Source organism: Sarcophilus harrisii, chromosome 2, assembly GCF_902635505.1.
Source record: "Sarcophilus harrisii chromosome 2, mSarHar1.11, whole genome shotgun sequence".
Classification (NCBI taxonomy): Eukaryota; Metazoa; Chordata; class Mammalia; order Dasyuromorphia; family Dasyuridae; genus Sarcophilus; species Sarcophilus harrisii.
In genome coordinates, this window is record NC_045427.1 from 219,581,800 (window position 1) to 219,600,440 (window position 18,641).

The 18,641-nt window shown below is 38.9% G+C and overlaps 1 protein-coding gene across 1 annotated transcript in view; it reads left to right on the forward strand.

Annotated features, from left to right (window-relative positions):
• The first annotated feature begins 13,227 nt into the window (after positions 1 to 13,227).
• The window catches only part of NPC1L1 (NPC1 like intracellular cholesterol transporter 1), a 44,784-nt gene continuing 39,370 nt past the window's right edge, over positions 13,228 to 18,641 (forward strand). The window contains exons 1-2 of the mRNA XM_003757768.4: positions 13,228 to 13,775; positions 14,667 to 16,183. Coding sequence (XP_003757816.1) covers positions 13,722 to 13,775; positions 14,667 to 16,183 — 1,571 coding nt within the window. The 5' untranslated portion in view covers positions 13,228 to 13,721. The remainder of the gene's footprint in view (positions 13,776 to 14,666; positions 16,184 to 18,641) is intronic.

The window sequence follows — 18,641 nt, forward strand, 5'->3', positions numbered from 1 at the left end:
CAGCATACATAGTTGTTTTGTTTTTTTTTAAATAAAGCTTTTTATTTTCAAAACACATGCACAGATAGTTTTCAACATTCATTCTTGAAAATCCTTGTGTTCCAATTTTTTTCCTTCCTCCCTTTCCCCCACTCCCTCCCCTAGCTGGCAAGTAATCCAATATATGTTAAACATAGGCAATTCTTTTATATATTTCTACAATTATTATCACAAAAATCAGATCAAAAAGGAAAAAGCTGAGAAAGAAAACAAAATGCAAGCAAACAACAACAAAAAAAGTGAAACTACAGGGGCAGCTAGGTGGTACAGTGGAGAGAGCACCAGTCCTAAAGTCAACAGGACTTGAGTTCAAATCTGATCTCAGACACTTAACACTTTCTAGCTGTGTGACCCTGGGCAAGTCACTTAACCCCAATTGCCTCAGGAAAAAAAAATACTATATTATGATCCACATTTAGTCCCCATACTACTCTTTCTAGGTACAATCGGCTCTCTTCATCATATATTGGAATTGGCCTGAATCACCTCATTGTTGAAAAGAGCTAAGTACATCAGGGTTGATCATCACATATTCTTGTTATTGCTGTGAACAATGATGTCTTGGTTATACTCACTTTACTTAGCATCTGTTCATGTAAATCTTTCCAGGCCTCTCTGAAATCATTCTGCTGATCATTTCTTTTAGAACAATAGTATGCCATAGCATTCATATATCATAACTTATTCAGCCATTCCCCAACTGATGGGATTCCCTCAGTTTCCAGTTCTTTCCCATTACAAAAAGGGCTGCTACAAATATTTTGCACATGTGGGTTTTTATGATCTCTTTGGAATACAGTAGAAATACTGCTGGATCTAAGGATATGCACATTTTTAAAAAACTTTTTATTTTCAAAACATATGCATGGATAATTTGACAACATTGACCCTTGCATAGCCTTGTGTTTCAGATTTTCTTCTCCTTCCTCTCGCTCCTCCCCTAGATGACAAGTAATCCAATATGTATTATACATATTAAAATATATGTTAAATCCATATGTGTTGACATTTATACAATTCTCTTGCTGCACAAGAAAAATCAGAGCAAAAAGGATAGAAAATGAGTAAGAAAACAAAATGCAAGCAAACACAACAAAAAACGAGAATGCTATGTTCTGATCCACACTCAGTTCCCACAATCCTCTCTCTGGGTGTAGATGGTTTTCTTCATCACAAGATCACTGGAACTGGCTTCAATCATCTCATTGTTGAAAAGAGCCACATCCATCAGAACTGATTGTCCTATAATATTGATGTTGCTGTGTACAATGATCTCCTGGTTCTGCTCTTTTCATTTAGTATCAGTTCATGTAAGTCTCTCCAGGCCTTTCTGAAATCATCTTTCTGATCATTTCTTTTCTTTTCTTTTCTTTTTTTAATTTTTTAATAGCTTTTTACTTACAAGTTACATGTACGGGTAATTTTACAGTATTGACAATTGCCAAACCTTTTGTTCCAATTTTTCCCCTCCTTCTCCCCATCCTCTCCCCCAGATGGCAGGATGACCATTACATGTTAAATATGTTAAAGTATAAATTAAATACAATATAAGTATACATGTCCAAACAGTTATTTTGCTACAAAAAGAATCAGACTCTGAAATATTGTACAATTAGCCTGTGAAGGAAATCAAAAATTTAGGCAGGCAAAAATATAGGAATTGGGAATTCTATGTAATGGTTCATTGTCATCTCCAGCCTTCGCTGGGTGTAGCTGGTTCAGTTCATTACTGCTCCATTGGAAATGATTTGGTTGATCTCATTGCTGAGGATGGCCAGGTCCATCAGAACTGGTCATCATATAGTATTGTTGTTGAAGTATATAATGATCTCCTGGTCCTGCTCATTTCACTCAGCATCAGTTCGTATAAGTCACTTCACGCCTTTCTGAAATCATCCTGTTGGTCATTTCTTACCGAACAATAATATTCCATAATATTCATATACCACAATTTATTCAGCCATTTTCTAACTGATGGGCATCCACTCAGTTTCTTGCAAGTACAAAGAGGGCTGCCACAAACGTTTTTGCACCTGTGGGTCTCTTTCCTTCCTTTAAGATCTCTTTGGGATACAAGCCCAGAAGGAACACTGCTGGATCAAAGGGTATGCACAGTTTTTTTTTTTGTTTTTTTTGTTTTTTTTAATTTAATAGCCTTTAATTTACAGGTTATATGCATGGGTAACTTTACAGCATTGACAATTGCCAAACCTCTTGTTCCAATTTTTTGCCTCTTACCCCCCCACCCCCTCCCCCTGATGGCAGGATGGGTTTTGTTTTTCTTCTTGAGGCAATTGGGGTTAAGTGCTAGGAAGTATTAAGTGTCTGAGATCCGATTTGAACTCAGGTCCTCCTGACTTCAAGGCTGGTGCTCTATCCACTGCACCAACTAGCTGTGTCAACTGTGCCTTTTGGTACAGTTCCAAATTGCTCTCCAGAATGGTTAGGTCTGTTCACAATTCCACCAACAATGTATCAGTGTCCTAGTTTCCCCACATCCTCTCCAACATTTGTCATTATCTTTTCCTGTCATTTTAGCCAGTTTGAGAGTTGTCTTCATTTGCATTTGTCTGACCAATAGTGATTTAGATATTTTTTCGTAGAGCTTGTATATTTTTTACACATTTTGGTACTCTAAATGTTTAATTAGGTAATGCCATTCTACAGGTGAGATTCTTGTCTGATGATGTCTGAATGGACATAGTACAGCATAGATTGAATCATATTCCTATACCATGATTTATTCAGCCATTCTCCAATTGGATTTAAAAGTATTAATAAACATGAACTATTACTACAAATCATAAATAACAAAAGAAATGCAAATCAAGTAATTCTGAGATTTTGTCTCACATCCAACAAATTGACAAAGGCAATAAAAGATGAAAATGTGTTGGAGGAGTTGTGGGAAGACAAGCATACAAATACATTATTGGTGGAGTTATAAATTGATTCCAACTATTCTGGAAGACAATTTGTATATGTGCTAAAAAAGTTTCACACATTTTAACCCAAAAATTATCCTACCAGGTACATAGTTCACAGAGGTCAAAAACAAAAAAGTCCCATAATGAACAAAATATTAGAAGTGGACCTTTTTATGGTAGCAAATAACCAGAAATAAAGTAAGATCTATCTGTTTGGTTATTAGTTAAAGAAATTTTAGGACAAGAATGTAATGTAATATTAATGTTATATAAGAAATAACAAATATTAAGAATTTAGAAACAAAGAGGAAGACTTTTATGAATTGATAAAGAATGAAAAAAATAGTACCAGAAAAACAATATGCAGTATAACTACAAATATAAATAGAAAGGGAAAAAAGTACTGAAACTAAACATTATATAATTGTAATTGCCAAGCTTGAGTTTATAGAACAGTTGAGAAAATGTATCTTGTCATAGTAGGAGACTAAAGGTGTGGAACATTTCATATATTCAGCACAATTGGCTTGTTGGATAATTCTTCTGAGTTCCTTTTTTTTTTTTTTTTTTTTTTAAGATTGCTGCAAAAGTATGACTCACTGAATAGGGCAAGGATGTGTTCAATAAAAGATTCAAATCAAGATGATGTAAAGACATAATATAAAGACATAAATAAAAGTAAGATTTTTAAAAGAAAACCAATAAAAAAGAAGATAGAAGAGCAACAAATAAAAGAAAGCTGAAAAAATGTCTATAAAAATTTTTATAGCAAACATTTTTTTGCCTTTAAAGGTAGTAGAGATGGACTTTAATTTGCAGTATTTCTGAGTAAAAGGAAATGAAGAATTTTATAATCCTTTGGGAATACTTCCAAATGACTCTCCAGAATGGTTGGAACAGTTCACAACTCCACCAACAGTGTTTTAGTGTCTCCATTTTTCCACATTCATTCCAGAGTTTGTCATTTTCATGTTATCCAAAATGATACTTTAAAATTGTTTAATTTTGCATTTCTCTAGTCAATAATGATTTAGAGCCTTTTCCCCATATGATTGGAGCTTTATTTCTTCTGAAAACATCTTGTTTATATCATTTGGCCATTTATCAACTGGTAAATGGCTCTTATTTTTTATAAATTTTCTCAGTTCCCTATATATTTGAGAAATAAATTCTTTATCAGAAAATCTTGTGGTAAAATTCAGCTTCTAATTTTCTTGTTTTCCTTCTAATTTTTTCTGCATTGGTTTTATTTGTGCAAACCCTTTTTAATTTCATGTAATCAAAATTATCCATTTTACTTCCTGTGATCCTCTCTATTATTCAGTTATAAATTCTTCCCTTGTCCATAGACCTACCAGGTGATTTTTTTTCATACTTCCTTAATTTATATCACTTTTTATGCCTAAATCATGTATATATTTTGACTTTATTTTAGTATACAGTGTGAAATGTTGATCTCTGCCTAGTTTCTTCCAGACTGCTTTCCAATTTTCCTAGAAGCTTTTATGGAATAGTCAGCCCTTGCCTCAAAAGCTTGCATTTTGGGGTTTGTCAAACAATAGATTACAACATGGTCATTTGCTGCTATATATTGTGTATATCATGTATTTCACTGATCAATAATTCTATTTCCTTCTAATATTACATTATTTTATCGATTATCAATACCCAATATAATTTAAAGTCTGATACTGCTGGGTTGACTTCCTTCACATTTTTTCTTGCTTATTTCCTTGATACTCTTGAACTTTTGTTCTTCCAGATTGTTTATGATTTTTTTTCTGGCTTTATAAAATAATTCTTTGATAGTTTGATTGGTAGATCACTGAATAAATAAATTAATTTAGGTAGAATTGTCATTTTAATTATATTGGCTCAATCTATCCATGAGCAAATAATATTTCTCCAGTTGTTAAATCTGTCTTTATTTGTGTTAAAAGTGTTTTGTAATTGTGTTCATATAGTTCCTGGATATGTTTTGGAAGATAGACTCCCAAGTATTTCATATTGTCTGAAATTATTTTAAATGGGATGTCTCTTTCTATCTCTTCCTGCTAGGTTATATTGGTAATATATAAAAATGCTGCTAATTTATCTATGTTTGTTTTCTATCCTGCAATTTGATTAAAATTATTCATTGTTAAGCGGATTCTCCAATGATGGTAGAGGTCAGAAAATTCTAAGCTCTTCGGAGTTCCCCTACAAATAAGACATATCTGAACTTCAGGGTAAAAATAAAGTAGTTAAAACAAACAGGAGCAGGGGCCGAACAGTGGTCGTCTTGGGACAATCAAAGAAGGTCTGGAGAAAGAAAGCAGGTTGGAGATTTGGCTCCCATGAAGCCTATACCTCCAGGATAGTTTCACTGAAACAAGGAATGAACCCTGGGCTTAATTATTTGTCCTTACTTCCCAGACTGTGTGGGGAATCAGGTGTCTGGGTTAAGGAAGATTGAGGGAACCTCTGCTGATAAATAACACCACAGCTCAGACTACACTGTGGACAAAAAAGAACCACACATGCTGGGTGACTGGCCGGAACACTGTGGGCTTTGGACATTTACAGGAAGGTGGAGTTCTTGGTTTCAGGTTCAAGGTCAGAGGGGAAAATTGAGGCCAGGGGCACCATTTGTGTGCCCCATTTTCACCCTACCACCCTTGCTCCCCAGACTGAGATAATAATACTAAGCTCTTATTTGAGTAATGTTACAGTTACCTGCTCATAAAGAAGTTATACAATAACTTAAAAAAGACTTAAAAACCAAATGAGAAAGATTGTGGAAAAACTATTGATATAAGTGTTTAGAGATGTAAAAATTTCTCCAAGTATTACTTCACTTGCATCTCACAAATTTTAGTATGCTGTCTCATTGTTATGATCTTTAATGAAATTATTGTTTTTATGATTTGTTCTATGACTATGACTCACTCTTTTGGATAAGATTATTTAGTTTCTGATTAATTTTTAATCTTTGCTCCCAAAGTCCTTTATTAAATATAATTTTTATTTCATAATGATCTAAAGAGAGTAGATTTAACATTTCTACTTTTCTTTAGTGTTTGTGAGGTTTTTTAATGCTGTAATACATAGTCAATTTTTGTGAAAGTCCATGTACAGCTGTGAAAGTTATATTTCTTTTTATATAATCTTTGATTCCCAACCCCCCCTAGTTAATGTAAATTACCCTTTGACTCACAAATCCTGGTCCCTTTGAATTCCAATAGAAGATCGGGACCTGTCCCAGCCCCACCCGGTCTGAGCCAACTTTGGGGCTACACCCCAAAGCCCCTCGAGCTAAGTCTCCGACTTAAAAGGACCACACTGGGAACCCCTCTTTGCAGAGATTCCAAACATGGTTGCCATGTGAGGACCCTCTGTCCACTGGACCCTCTGTCCAGTGCCCTCCTTATCTCTACCTTCACTTATCTCCTACTTCTAAACTCAATAATAAACCTCTTTTATCAATCTAGCTCTCTGGGCCAATAAATGCTTTTATTGGGGACTCGTGCCACTACTAGACCTCATTTACCGCCGTATCCTTGCGCCGAATCCAAGGGGGTTGCAGGGGAGCTTTGCTTCACTCCCTGTACCCCAAACCTGCCACTAGACCTTAACTACCTCAACACATGGTCTACACCTCAACATTCCCATTCAGTTTTCTCCAGAAGTCTATCATATCTAATATTCCTAACATTCTACTTATCTCCTTATTTCTTCTTTTCTTTCTTTTATGTTTAGATTTATCTAGTTCTGAGATCAATAAATGAAGTCTCTTACTGGTATAGTTTTCTTATTTCTTCTTATAATCTAATCTATCTCACTTTTCCTTTAAGAATTTGGATGTTAATATTTAATTTATATCTCAGTGTTTGCTGTCTTGGGGAGGGGGAGATAAGGAAGAAGAAAAATTTGGAATACAAAGTCTTATAAAAATGAATGTGAAAACTATCTTTACATATAATTTGGAAAAATAAGATACTATTGATAATAAAAATTTTAAAAAACCACGACTTCATTAATTTGTATTTGAAATTACTGTCTTAATTTTCGTTTCTACTTTAATTTAAAAAAAAGAATTTAGATGAAGCCATTTGGCATATATATATTTAGTGTTGATATTACTTCATTATCTTTGGCACCTTTTTGCAAAATTAACTTTTTATTAAATTTATTTTTGTCATTTTTTATTAAATTTATTTTGTTTTTGTTTTGTCTGATATCATGATTGTTATCTTTGCCTTTTTCACTTCAGCTAAAGCAAATTAGGTTCTCTTCAGGTCCTTGAGTGTTATTGAATTCTGGTTTCTATTCCATTCTTCTATTTGCTTATGTTTTATAGGTGGGTTCATTCCATTCACATCCATAGTTATGATTGCTAATTATATATTTCCCTCAGTCCTATTTTCTTTTGTTTTTCTCTCTTTTTTTAAAATCTTGTCCTTCCTGAAAAGTCTGTTTTGCTTCTGATCACTGCCTCCCTTAATCAGTCCTCCCTCTTACACACTCCCCCACCTTTCTTTTAACCCCTTCCTGGTTAAGTAAGATAGATTTCTATATCTACATGAATGTATATATATATATATATATATATATATATATATATATATGTATATGTATATATGCTGTATTGCCTCTTTGAATATATATATATATATATATATAATGTGCGCATATGTATGTGTGTACACACACACACACACACAGATACATTCTTCCCTCTTTGAAGTGGTTCAGATGAGAACTAGTTACTCTCTTTTCCCATTTCCCCCTCTATTGTAAAAACTCTTCCTCATATGCCTCTATTACATGAGATGATGTCCATCATTCTTCCTCTCTCTTATCTTAGTATATGACTCTTTCTCATCTTTCCATTTTTTTTGAGATTATCCCAACAAAATACTCACACTCATGCCCTCTAAGTAAACTCCTAACTGCCCTAATGATGACAAAGTTCTTGGGGTTACATGTATCACTTCCCATTTGGGAAAATAAAGTTTAACTTGATTAAATTCCCCATGATTTCTTATTCATTTTTACTTTTTTATGTCTCTCTTCAGTCTTTGAATGTCAAATTTTCTACTCAGTTTTGGTTTTTTCATAGGAATGTCTGCAAATTCTCTTTTTCATTAAATGTCCATCTTCCTGCCACTCCTCCATTCCCCATCCTTTTGAAGGATTATATTCAACTTTGCTGGATAGATTAAACTTGATTGTAATCATAGATCTTTTGATCTCTTAACTCCTTCACTCCTTTATTGTAATAGCTGCTAGATCTGCTAGATCTTGTGTAATCCTGACTGTGGCTCCATAATATTTGAATTATTTTGGGGGGGTTGCTTTCAGTATTTTCTTCTTGACTTAGGAACTCTGGAATTTGGCTATACAGACAGTTTTTGCTTTACTCAGTGAGATGTGGCTCCACATACCTCTATGTAAAGCAATTTTAAAGTAATTTGAATTTTTCCTGCATATATAAAGAAGGGAAGGAGGAAGGAAGAGGGCTGCAGGCTGTAGAGCAAGTGGGCTGGTACTCCATTCAAGAACATGTGGGGGCTGGCAGTAGAGAAATAAGAGCACAAGGGGAACATATGGGGGCTGGGGATAGATATATGGTACTCAACCATGGAAGTGGGAGGAGATGGAACACCAGAGATCATAAACCAAGTCTTCTGCTTTCAGTTGGAAGATTTTTAAAAAGATTTTTGTTTGTTTTTGTGGGAAATAGGGTGAGAAGCTGCAGAATGCTGAGTTCTGAAGGGCAGGAGCAGAGAGAGAACACAGTAACATAGGTTTAAGTTCATTTTTTGGGGGGGGGAATGTGGATATCTTTCAGAATTCTTTATATAAAATCAAATGTGCATAATGCAAATTTATGTGAAGAAATTTGTCAGTATTACTCCTGGGAGTTTTCATTTTGAGATCTTTTATGAGGTGATTGGTGGATTCTTTAGATTTGTATTTGCTCTCCGATTCTAAGATGTCTGATATATTTTCCTTTATAATTTCTTGAAATGTGAAATTGAGGCTCTTTTTTTAAAGTATGGTTTTCGAATAGCCCAATAATTTTTAAATGATCTTTCCTCAATCTATTATCCAGGTCAGTTGTTTTTCTGAAATAATTCATATTTTCTTCTATTTTTTCCTTCTTTTGACTTTGTTTTATTTTTTCTTGAGATGGAACTTCAAGGAAGCCAGGGAGGCTTAGAGGCATAGATGAGGAAGAAGAGCATTCCAGGCATGGGAGGTAATCAGAGAAAAATGCTCAAGAACCAAGAGATAGTGTCTTTTTCTTGGAAAAAGCAAGGAGTATAATGTTACTGAATTGAAGAGACTAGGTTATGGAGGACTTTGAATGCATTTTATATTTGATCCAAGAGATGACAAGGAACCATTGGAGTTCATTAAGTATAGAGGGGACATGATCAGACCTGAATTTTCCTAAAATGTTGACTGAATGGAGGAGAGACTGAGCTTCACACATAGTGTGCTCCTGGCCAGTCTCCATTTTTAATGAGTGTATACTTCCCTGTCTGTTTCCTCATGCCAATATGACCTTGAAAAATGACTCACTATGATCTTTCCTTGGTTTTCCCCATAAGGATTTGAGGTGGTACATTTTCTAGGTGTTTAGAGGAATTTTGGAGGCAGGAAGAGACTGGAGCTCAGCGATTCTGCTTCTTACTACTCTGTCATCTTGGCTCCGTTTCTATAACTCATACTCCTTACTTTTGTGTTAATTATTTGAAATAAAATAGAACAAGTCCAATCTTTCTTCTAGGAGATTTCAAATACAAGAAAAAAGTTATCAGCATTTCTATCTCCATCCTCTTACCTAGCAGTAAAGTCTCCCCTTCTTCTTCTTAGAACCTCTTTTAGGCAGTCTCCCAGTGACATTTCAAGATCCTTAACCATTCTGGTTGTCCTTTTATATTTGTTCCAGCTTACCAATGTCCTCCAAAAAAATATGATGGTCAGGACTGAACACTATTCTAGATGTTATCTGAGCAGAGCAAACCCATATCTAGAAAGTCAACCTATAGCTCACTTCTTCAGAGTTCAGGTTGTGCCTTGTGTTCACTTTAAAGATACTTCTTGTATAAACCACCTGAACCCATTGTATCCTTCTAGTTATGGAACTTGAGTTCCTTCTATCTTACCGGAGACCATGGGAATTAGGGAGGGTGCCTCATGCTTCCTAAGGAAGCCTGTACCACATGGTGTTTTCCTGGTTGCTCCTTTATAGGTTTGATGATAGATTGTGGGGGATTTAGAGGAGGTGGTCTAATCTCAGAAGAGATTAGACATTTTCCCCTCTGAGGCAATTGGGATTAAGTGACTTGCCCAAGGTCCATACAGCTAGGAAATGTTAAGTGTCTGAAGTCAGATTTGAAATCTGGTCCTCCTGACTTCAGGGCTGATGGTCTATCCGCTGCACCAACTAGCTGTCCTGAGATTAAACATTTCAAGCAAATGGAGAAAATGTCCAGAGGAAAAGAAGTAGATAGTTTAATAAAAAGTATGGAGCTGAATAAAGAGGTAGAAGCTATGGTGGGGAAAATGGCGTCTGAACTCCCATGAAGACTCAGAATAAAATATATTTGTCTACTACATTTAAGGACATTACAGTGGCTAGAGTGCTGGAGTTGGAATAAAAAAGACACATCTTCATGAGTTCAAATATGGCCTCGAATTCTTGTTTAGCTGTGAGACTCTGGACAAGTCACTTAAATTCTGTTTGCTTCAATTCCTCATTTGTAAAATAACTTGGAAAAGGAAATGGCAAATTGTTTCAGGATCTTTGCCAAGAAAATTCCAAATGGGGCCACGAAGAGTGGGCTATGACTAAACAACAACTACAAAGTCAGCCTATAGCTCATTTCTTTTATGTTAATTATTTGAAACCATGGGCATCTATAAGTGGCTCTCCATAAATTGAGATCCTATTTAGGGTATAGTGGTATGTTAGGTTATTAATAGTTTTTTTTTTTTTTAAAGTACACACTTTATTTTTATGTAATGTTTTATTTTACTTTTTTTTTCATTTAACAAGCACTAATTTTCTCTCCCTCTCATTGACCCCTGAATTAAAAGACAAAGAAAACCTTTGTAACAAAAATACATAGTTAAACATAGTAAATTGTCAGATTGGCTATGTCCTAAAATGTATGTCTTACTCTGTGATTTGAATCTTACCTCTTTGTCAAGAAATAGGTAGCATGCTACCTCATCATTGGTCTGGAATCATGGTTGGATATTACATATATCAGGATTATTAATTCTTTTAGTTATTTGTCTTCATAATGTTGTTATTGTACAGATTAATTTCTTGGTTCAACTTATATTAGTTCATATAAGCCTTTTCAGATTTCTCTGAACTATTCTTTTTTGTCATTTCTTTCTGCACTGCCAGTATTTCATTATATTCATGCACCGTAATTTGTTCAGCCATTCCTGGATTAATGGGTATTCCCTTAGTTGTCCATTCTTTGACACTGAGCTGTTATTAATTTTTTTTCTCTTCCTTTGATCTCTTTGGTGGTATAGGTTAGGTCATCAGTATTCTTGCTGCCTAGGAAATTCTGAATTAAGAATGATGTTTAAAAGGCTTAAAAGGACAAAGTGAAAAATATTCTCTAGAACCCACTGCCTAGACCCGCAAGGCAGAGTGTGTGGACCCTGGAAGAAAAGAGATAAGGGCAAGAGAGAGGGGAGGGGCAAAATGGAGGCAAGTCAAATCATTCTGATCAAGCCTCATTTTAATGGGTGCAGTAGGAAAGAAGGCAGGGTTGTACAAACACAGTACAGGGTGGGGGTCCATGACAAAGGGTTGGTATCCCACCCAAGGATGAGCTGCTCAGATGTTTCTGGTGGTAGGAAGCTCTATGATGTGATTAGGGGATGCCTAGATATCTGCCTATTCAAAGTTAGGGCAGTGCTTGGATGTGATTAGGAGATTCCTATTCAGGAAGCCTTTGGTATGATGTGATTAGGAGATTCCTATTCAAGATTAGGAATGTGACCTTATGTGGCCATAGATTAGTGCAGGCTCCCCACAACCCACAAATCACAATTATCTGCTTTCTAAGGAGAGCCAAGGTCAAAGCTCCATTCTAATTGATAGGAAAAATCAAAGAAAATTAAAGAGATCCCTATCAAACATGGAGAGCACAGGGCAGGAATACACCTACAGCTAGTTAAGGGAAAAGCAAATCACTTAGGGGGCTCCCCAGTCAATCTTCACATTTCCTGCTTTCTATTCCTAGCCTAACCAGGAAGTGTGGTGGGAAAGAGAAGAAAGAGATGGAGAAAGGAATTTAAGAACTGCTTACCGATTCCAAGTTCTCTCACTTGCAGTTCAGAAAGGTTACACCTGTAAATGTTTAAAGCCCCTCAGAGCCAAACTCCAGCTTGGCTTTCCAGACTAATTTCCCAATATTTCCTGTTCATACACATACCCCAATCTTCTCCACTTTTTCTCCATTCTATTTTTGAGCCAAATTTGATGATTTGCTGCTCTGTGCAAATTTCTGACCTTGTGCCTTTCTTTTCCTTTTTTCCTTTTTTAATTTATGGAATAAAACAAGCATTTCACTAACATAGTATAATTTAAAAAGATAATTGAATATGGAATTGTAAATTGATTATATACAACTTGCGATTCCTTTTAAACATATAATAAAGTTATCATGTACATTTTTCTTTTTTTTTTTTCTTCTCTCTTCCAAGTGCCTCTGTGGAGATTGTCCTTCATTTCTGAAATGCTCTTCCTGCTCATCTCCTGTCTGTTTGCCTCTCTGGATCTGGTTAAGGCTCGACTTGAGTGCTGTCTCATTTAGGAAGACTTTCCCAGAAATTAATCTCCCAGTTGTTAATCTTTCCTCTCCTAGTAGAGAAGCAAAGAAGAAAAACAACTAGCACTTTGTATTTATTTTGTGTATGCTTTACATTTATTTATCTGTGTCAGATGTAATTTCCTGGAGAATAGGTGTTGTTTTCACTGCTGCCATATTCTTAACGCCTAGCACATAGGAGATCCTTAATTAGTGCTTTTGAGGAGCCATTCTTCCTTTCCCCATCCCTTTAGGAAAGGGGGAGTGGATATTTTCGGCCATTTACCCTTCGCCCTCCCCCAATGCTAACAGGACAGTTATTGTCAATAACTAGTTGCTAAGGATGACAGTACACTGGGCGTGTTCAGAGCCCAGAGCGAGACCTTGTGCTGATCCCAGAGAGGGGAGATCAGACGGAGATGTCACGGAAGGGCACAAAAGGCAAGAGAGAGAGAGAGAAAAGAGGGCAGGAAAAGGATAGAGGACAGAAAAACTGGCAATGTACCCCAGGAGTGCCAGTTCCTAAGTTCTCCCTCCCACACAAAAATTTCTTCTGAATCATAGATCCCTTGTCAGGCACAGGGACACCTCTTTATATCTGGATGAGGGGTCCCCAAATGATTCCTTCATCCCCTTATTGTATAACTGGGCCCTGGTGAAGACTGTTCCTATACTCACAGCTTTGATGCTCTAGGGACAGCACTCCTCTGTAGAGGAGGGGAAACCTAGTGAAATGCCATAGAACAGGTGCCAAACTGGTTGAAGGAAGTAGCCCACAGTGGATTATTAACTTACCGATATTTCATTGGTTCTTGACTATCAGGCCAGATTTAACACTTATTACGCCACTAATTTGTTCCTCCCCTAATTAAAGACTGTCATATCAACTTCCCTGAGCTGCCCCTCTGCTCTTTTTGGCACAGAGATGGCGAAGCCTGGGCTGAAGGAATTGCTGCTCTTGGTGGTCCTCTTGCATTTGGTGAGTTCCTGTTTCTATGTCTCTCTCCATGTTACTCAAGAATGCATTAGAGTTGAAAACTATCTTTGCATGTATTTTTTTTTTTTAATAAAAAGCTATTATTTTAAAAATGCAATTAAAAGGGAGAGGAGGGACCTAAAATGTGTAACCAAAAAGATATTTTAGGCAGTGGGACTGCCTGGTTTTTGGCTTGGGACTTTGGTCCTTAGATTTAGGGTTGGTTGAGAAGGTCAATAAAAGTCCAACCTTATTTTACAAAAGAGGAAACTGAGATTGAGAGAGGTAACACGACTGACATTTGGGTGCTTTGACTTGTCCCGGTACTTTTTCCTTTGTGCTGGTTTTGCCCTTTTATCTAGACAAATTCAAAAGACCAGAAGGCTGGAAGTTCTCAGCAAAGATTTCTGGAGGATATCCTAGTCTGTTAGGTAACAAATCCCATCTTGAACCTTGGGAGAAGGGATTGTTGGCTCCCAGGTTTGCAAGACAGTCCCCACTCTCCTGACTCTCCACAGTTTTGATGAAACTCACAGTTTTAGAACCAGGAAGAATGGAAAAAAATATTCAAGAAATTGGGAGAGGGAGGAGGAGGTGGCAACAGGGGGATGCACGAGACACACCATCAGCCCCTTAACACTTATACAACACTTTCATCTGTTTTCACCTGGTCTTTGACCAACTCCCTGGATGCTGAGGTGGAGGGGTAAGGCCTGCCATGAAACAAAGAGACAGCATTGCCCTAAAGGGGGCAAAAATAAGAGGCTCTGGCGCTTGAAGCTTGGGAGGAAGATTAGAAGGTTTGTGCCTGTCTTTGCAATTAGGATTGGCTGGCAGCCCCGATTGTAGGGGAGGCGAGTGCAAGAGTTTATTTCTAATGGGTCTCTTCCTCAGGTCCGTGCAAAGTACTACACCCCTGTCCACGAAGCTGGCAGGTGTGCCTTCTATGATGATTGTGGGAAAAACCCTGAATTATCCGGCGGTCTCCTCCCCCTGCCCAACGTGTCTTGCTTATCCAACACCCCGGCCCGCAAACTCACTGGGGACCACCTGCAGCTCTTGAAGAGCATCTGCCCCCGGCTGTATGAAGGCCCTGACTCCACTTTTGCCTGCTGCTCCCCCAAACAGCTGATTGCTCTGCAGAACAGCCTGAAAGTGCCCAAGGTGCTGCTTTCCCGCTGCCCGGCTTGTGTTGAGAACTTTGCCAGCTTGCACTGCCAAAACACCTGCAGCTCCAACCAGAGTCTTTTCATCAATGTGACTCGCATTGTTCCCATCGAAGGGACTAACCTCTCCAAGGTGGTAGCCTATCAGGCTTTCTACAAACAGAGTTTTGCAGAGCGGACCTACAATTCCTGCAGCAAGGTGCAAGTCCCTGCCACGGGTAGCCTGGCCATCGGCACTATGTGCGGGGTGTATGGCTCCGACCTCTGTAATGCCCAGCGTTGGCTCAATTTCCAGGGCGACACAGGAAATGGAGTCGCTCCCCTGGAAATCGCCTTTCATCTCCTGCAGCCTGGCCAGCTCCCCGGGAGTGGGATAGAAGCCCTGGATGCAGAAATGTGGAACTGCAATGAGACTCGGGGCAACGATTCCAATGCTTGCTCTTGCCAGGACTGTGCTTTGGCCTGTCCTGCCATCGCCCACCCTCCCATGCAGGACTCCACCTTCCGCCTGGGGAGGATGCACAGCGGGTTGGCCCTGGCGATCATCCTCTGCTGCGCCTTTGTTTCTTTCTTCACTTTCCTTACGGTTCATTCCTGCCTCAGAAGAAAGGAGCGGAAGCCCAAGAAGGCCACAGGTTGCTCCAACCAATTCAGTCACTTTTCCCACATCGTCCTGGGCAACCTCTTCCAAAGCTGGGGCACGTGGGTGGCTTCGTGGCCGAAGCTGGTTCTGTTTCTCTCCACAGTACTGGTGGTAGGACTGGCCAGTGGCCTGGTCTTCCTGAAGCTGACCACAGATCCCGTAGAGCTGTGGTCAAATCCCAACAGCCAGGCCAGGAGGGAGAAGGAATTCCACGACCGCTATTTTGGGCCTTTCTTCCGCACCAACCAGGTGATCTTGACAGCTCCTAGCCAGCCTGGCTATACCTATGATTCCCTGCTTCTGGGACCCAAGAACTTCAGTGGCATTTTGAGGGAGGAGCTGCTCCTTCAACTGCTGGAGTTGCAAGAGGAGCTGAGGCATCTGGAGGTCTGGTCTGAGGAAGAGCAACGCAACATCTCCCTCAGGGACATCTGCTACGCCCCTCTCCAGCCCCACAACCCCAGGCTGGAGGACTGCTGCATCAACAGCTTCCTGCAGTACTTCCAAAGCAATCGCACCAACTTCCTCCTGACTGCCAATCAGACCCTGATGGGGAAGACGGCCGAGATCAACTGGAGGGACCACTTTCTCTACTGTGTCAAGTGAGATCCTCTGGGTTTAGGGGCCAGGGAGGGAGGGCCCACGAGAAGAACTAGGATCTGAGAGCCTATCCCTTGCCCACTAGCACCCACATCTGTCCCAGCTGAGGCACCTTTTTCAGAATTATTAGCACCAGGGGCAATAAACAACAGCCACAACAGCTGATTTCTTCTGGGCTTTAGAGATTACAAAGCACTTTCATTTAAGGCTCACCACAGTCCTGTGAAGTAGGTCCTACAAGTTACTCTTCCTTTTTTACAAATAAGGAAACTGAGACAGATCAAACTCATTAAGTGATTTGTCCATCGTCATGCCAGAAAGTAACAGAATTTGAATTCAGGGCTTTCTTACTTCAAGTTCAATACTTTATCAATGAATAGAAAAGCATTTATTAAATCATTATGTGCCAAGTACTGGACAAAGTTCTGGGGATAGATAATGTGATACTCTGTCCTCAAAAGAGCTTCCATTGTAACATGAAGAGATGGCATATATAGGAAAATGATGGTTAGGGAGAAATGTTTCAGTTCCTAAAGTCATAGGGAGGGTGAGTGGACTAGAAAAGGAGATTGGACTGACTGACATACCCTTTCTAGGAGCATGTTTTGATTTTGATTCTAGAGCTGGAAGGGGAGAGCATCAGAGTAGGATGGGATATGAAATGAACCATGCCTGGGGGCAGCTAAATAAAGTACAGTGCCTACCAATCAGGACAATGAGAACGCTAGGCTGGGGGGTCAGGTCTACCAGAACATGGTCTTTGGTCTCAGCAATGATAAAGAGGAAGAAAAGACAGACTGGTATGAGAAGATATTGTCAAAGTACCACCCAGAGGGTTAGCCTTTGAAAATAGCCACCTGACAGAATGTCTCAACTGGAAGGGACCCTAGAGGCCATCGAGTAAAACTTTGATTTTATAATTAAGGACATCCTGAGAGGGGAAGCAAGTCTTGTCTTGTCCAAGGTCACCCCAAAATCAGGGAAGACAACCAATGGTCTTTTTTGTTTGTTTGTGTTCAGATATGTCTTTCCTGTCCCTCCTCCCCTTTACTAATGCTTCTCAATATGATAGAAACTGAGATCTTGGGGGCAAGGGTGATCCTGGGTTAGAAACCCCTTTGGGAGGGTGCCCACCCTCCTGTTTGTAGGGAAAACTCCCAGCTAAGTGATCTTGTTCTATTGAAAATCTCAGCCCAGGGCATGGTCAAGGCCCTCTATTGAGTTGAAAATTAGTCCCTCACATTCATCTGAAGATTAGCCCCTGGCTCAGGGCCAAAGAGACCCAATAAAATCATGAGCTATGTGCCCAGACTTTTGTCTCAGAATCTAGTTCAGGGAGTGAGGGGGGGATCAGGTTGAAGAAATATTGTGGGACCCAAGGTCCTGTCTTTGATAAGGGGATGGTTTTGGAAGGAATTTGTAGGCCTTCTGATAAGGACTGCAATGAGGAGCAAGGGAAGGATCCTGTCCTTCTAAAGAAGGAGGGCATTATCTAGAAGGTTAGTATCCATTTTCAATTCCTCTCCAGTAAATTTTACCAGCAGCATTCTGCAGTGTTGCCTTAATTTAAGATCTTGAGACAAGGCTATAAAAGCTTGGACATAGAGAACTTCAGTCCACTTGTCTTGCCTTCAGCAAAACAAATCAAGTTGCTGGACAGTGCTGTAGTTAATTGAGCCATTAATGAGCTGTTTTTCCTGGTTCCTCAAGATATATTGAGGCCAGGCAGCATTGCAAAAAAAAAAAAAAAAATGTTTCTTAGTCTTGAGATCTTTCAAACCGAATTAGTCTCTGTTTTTAAAGAGACATCATAAGGGAGAATCTTTAGGGATAGATGTAGATTGTCCCACAAGCCTTAGATTTCCCTGATTCTATAGCACCCCATCCTCTCAGGCATCCCTAGAGAGGGGGTGGGGGGGAGAGAGAGAGAGATGACAAAAGTTTCCTGATTAAGGGGACTTTTGTCAGAAACACAGGAATTCCTAGTCTGAGCATCCCCAGCCAGGGAATTCTGCTAAGCGTGAAGCCCTGACACCTCAAATCTTCCCGGGTATTTGGGTGTCCCAGGTATATAGCTGCGTCCCAGCTATAGAATAGACAACTGCAAGAGAAGGCTTACTTCAGCCAGAATTTCAAGGATCCCTATAATGGGCCACCAAATGTTGAGATGTGAGAAATGAGGGTTGAGAAATCCCCTGGTCAATGTCGCAGATTTTTTGCAAAAGAATTTGCAAACCTGAAGTTTGTGGCAAAAGTGGGTTCAATACACTAAGAAGGCAGCTTTCTTAGTGGGCAAAATCCTGTTAAGATTATTTTGCAAAAATCTGGGCATGTATGATTTTAATGAGTCTCTTTGGGCCTGAGCCAGGAGCCAATCTCCAGATAATTTTGAGGGGTTAATTTTCAGCTTAATAGAGGACCTTGACCATGCCCCCGGAGCTGAGATTTCCAATTGAATGA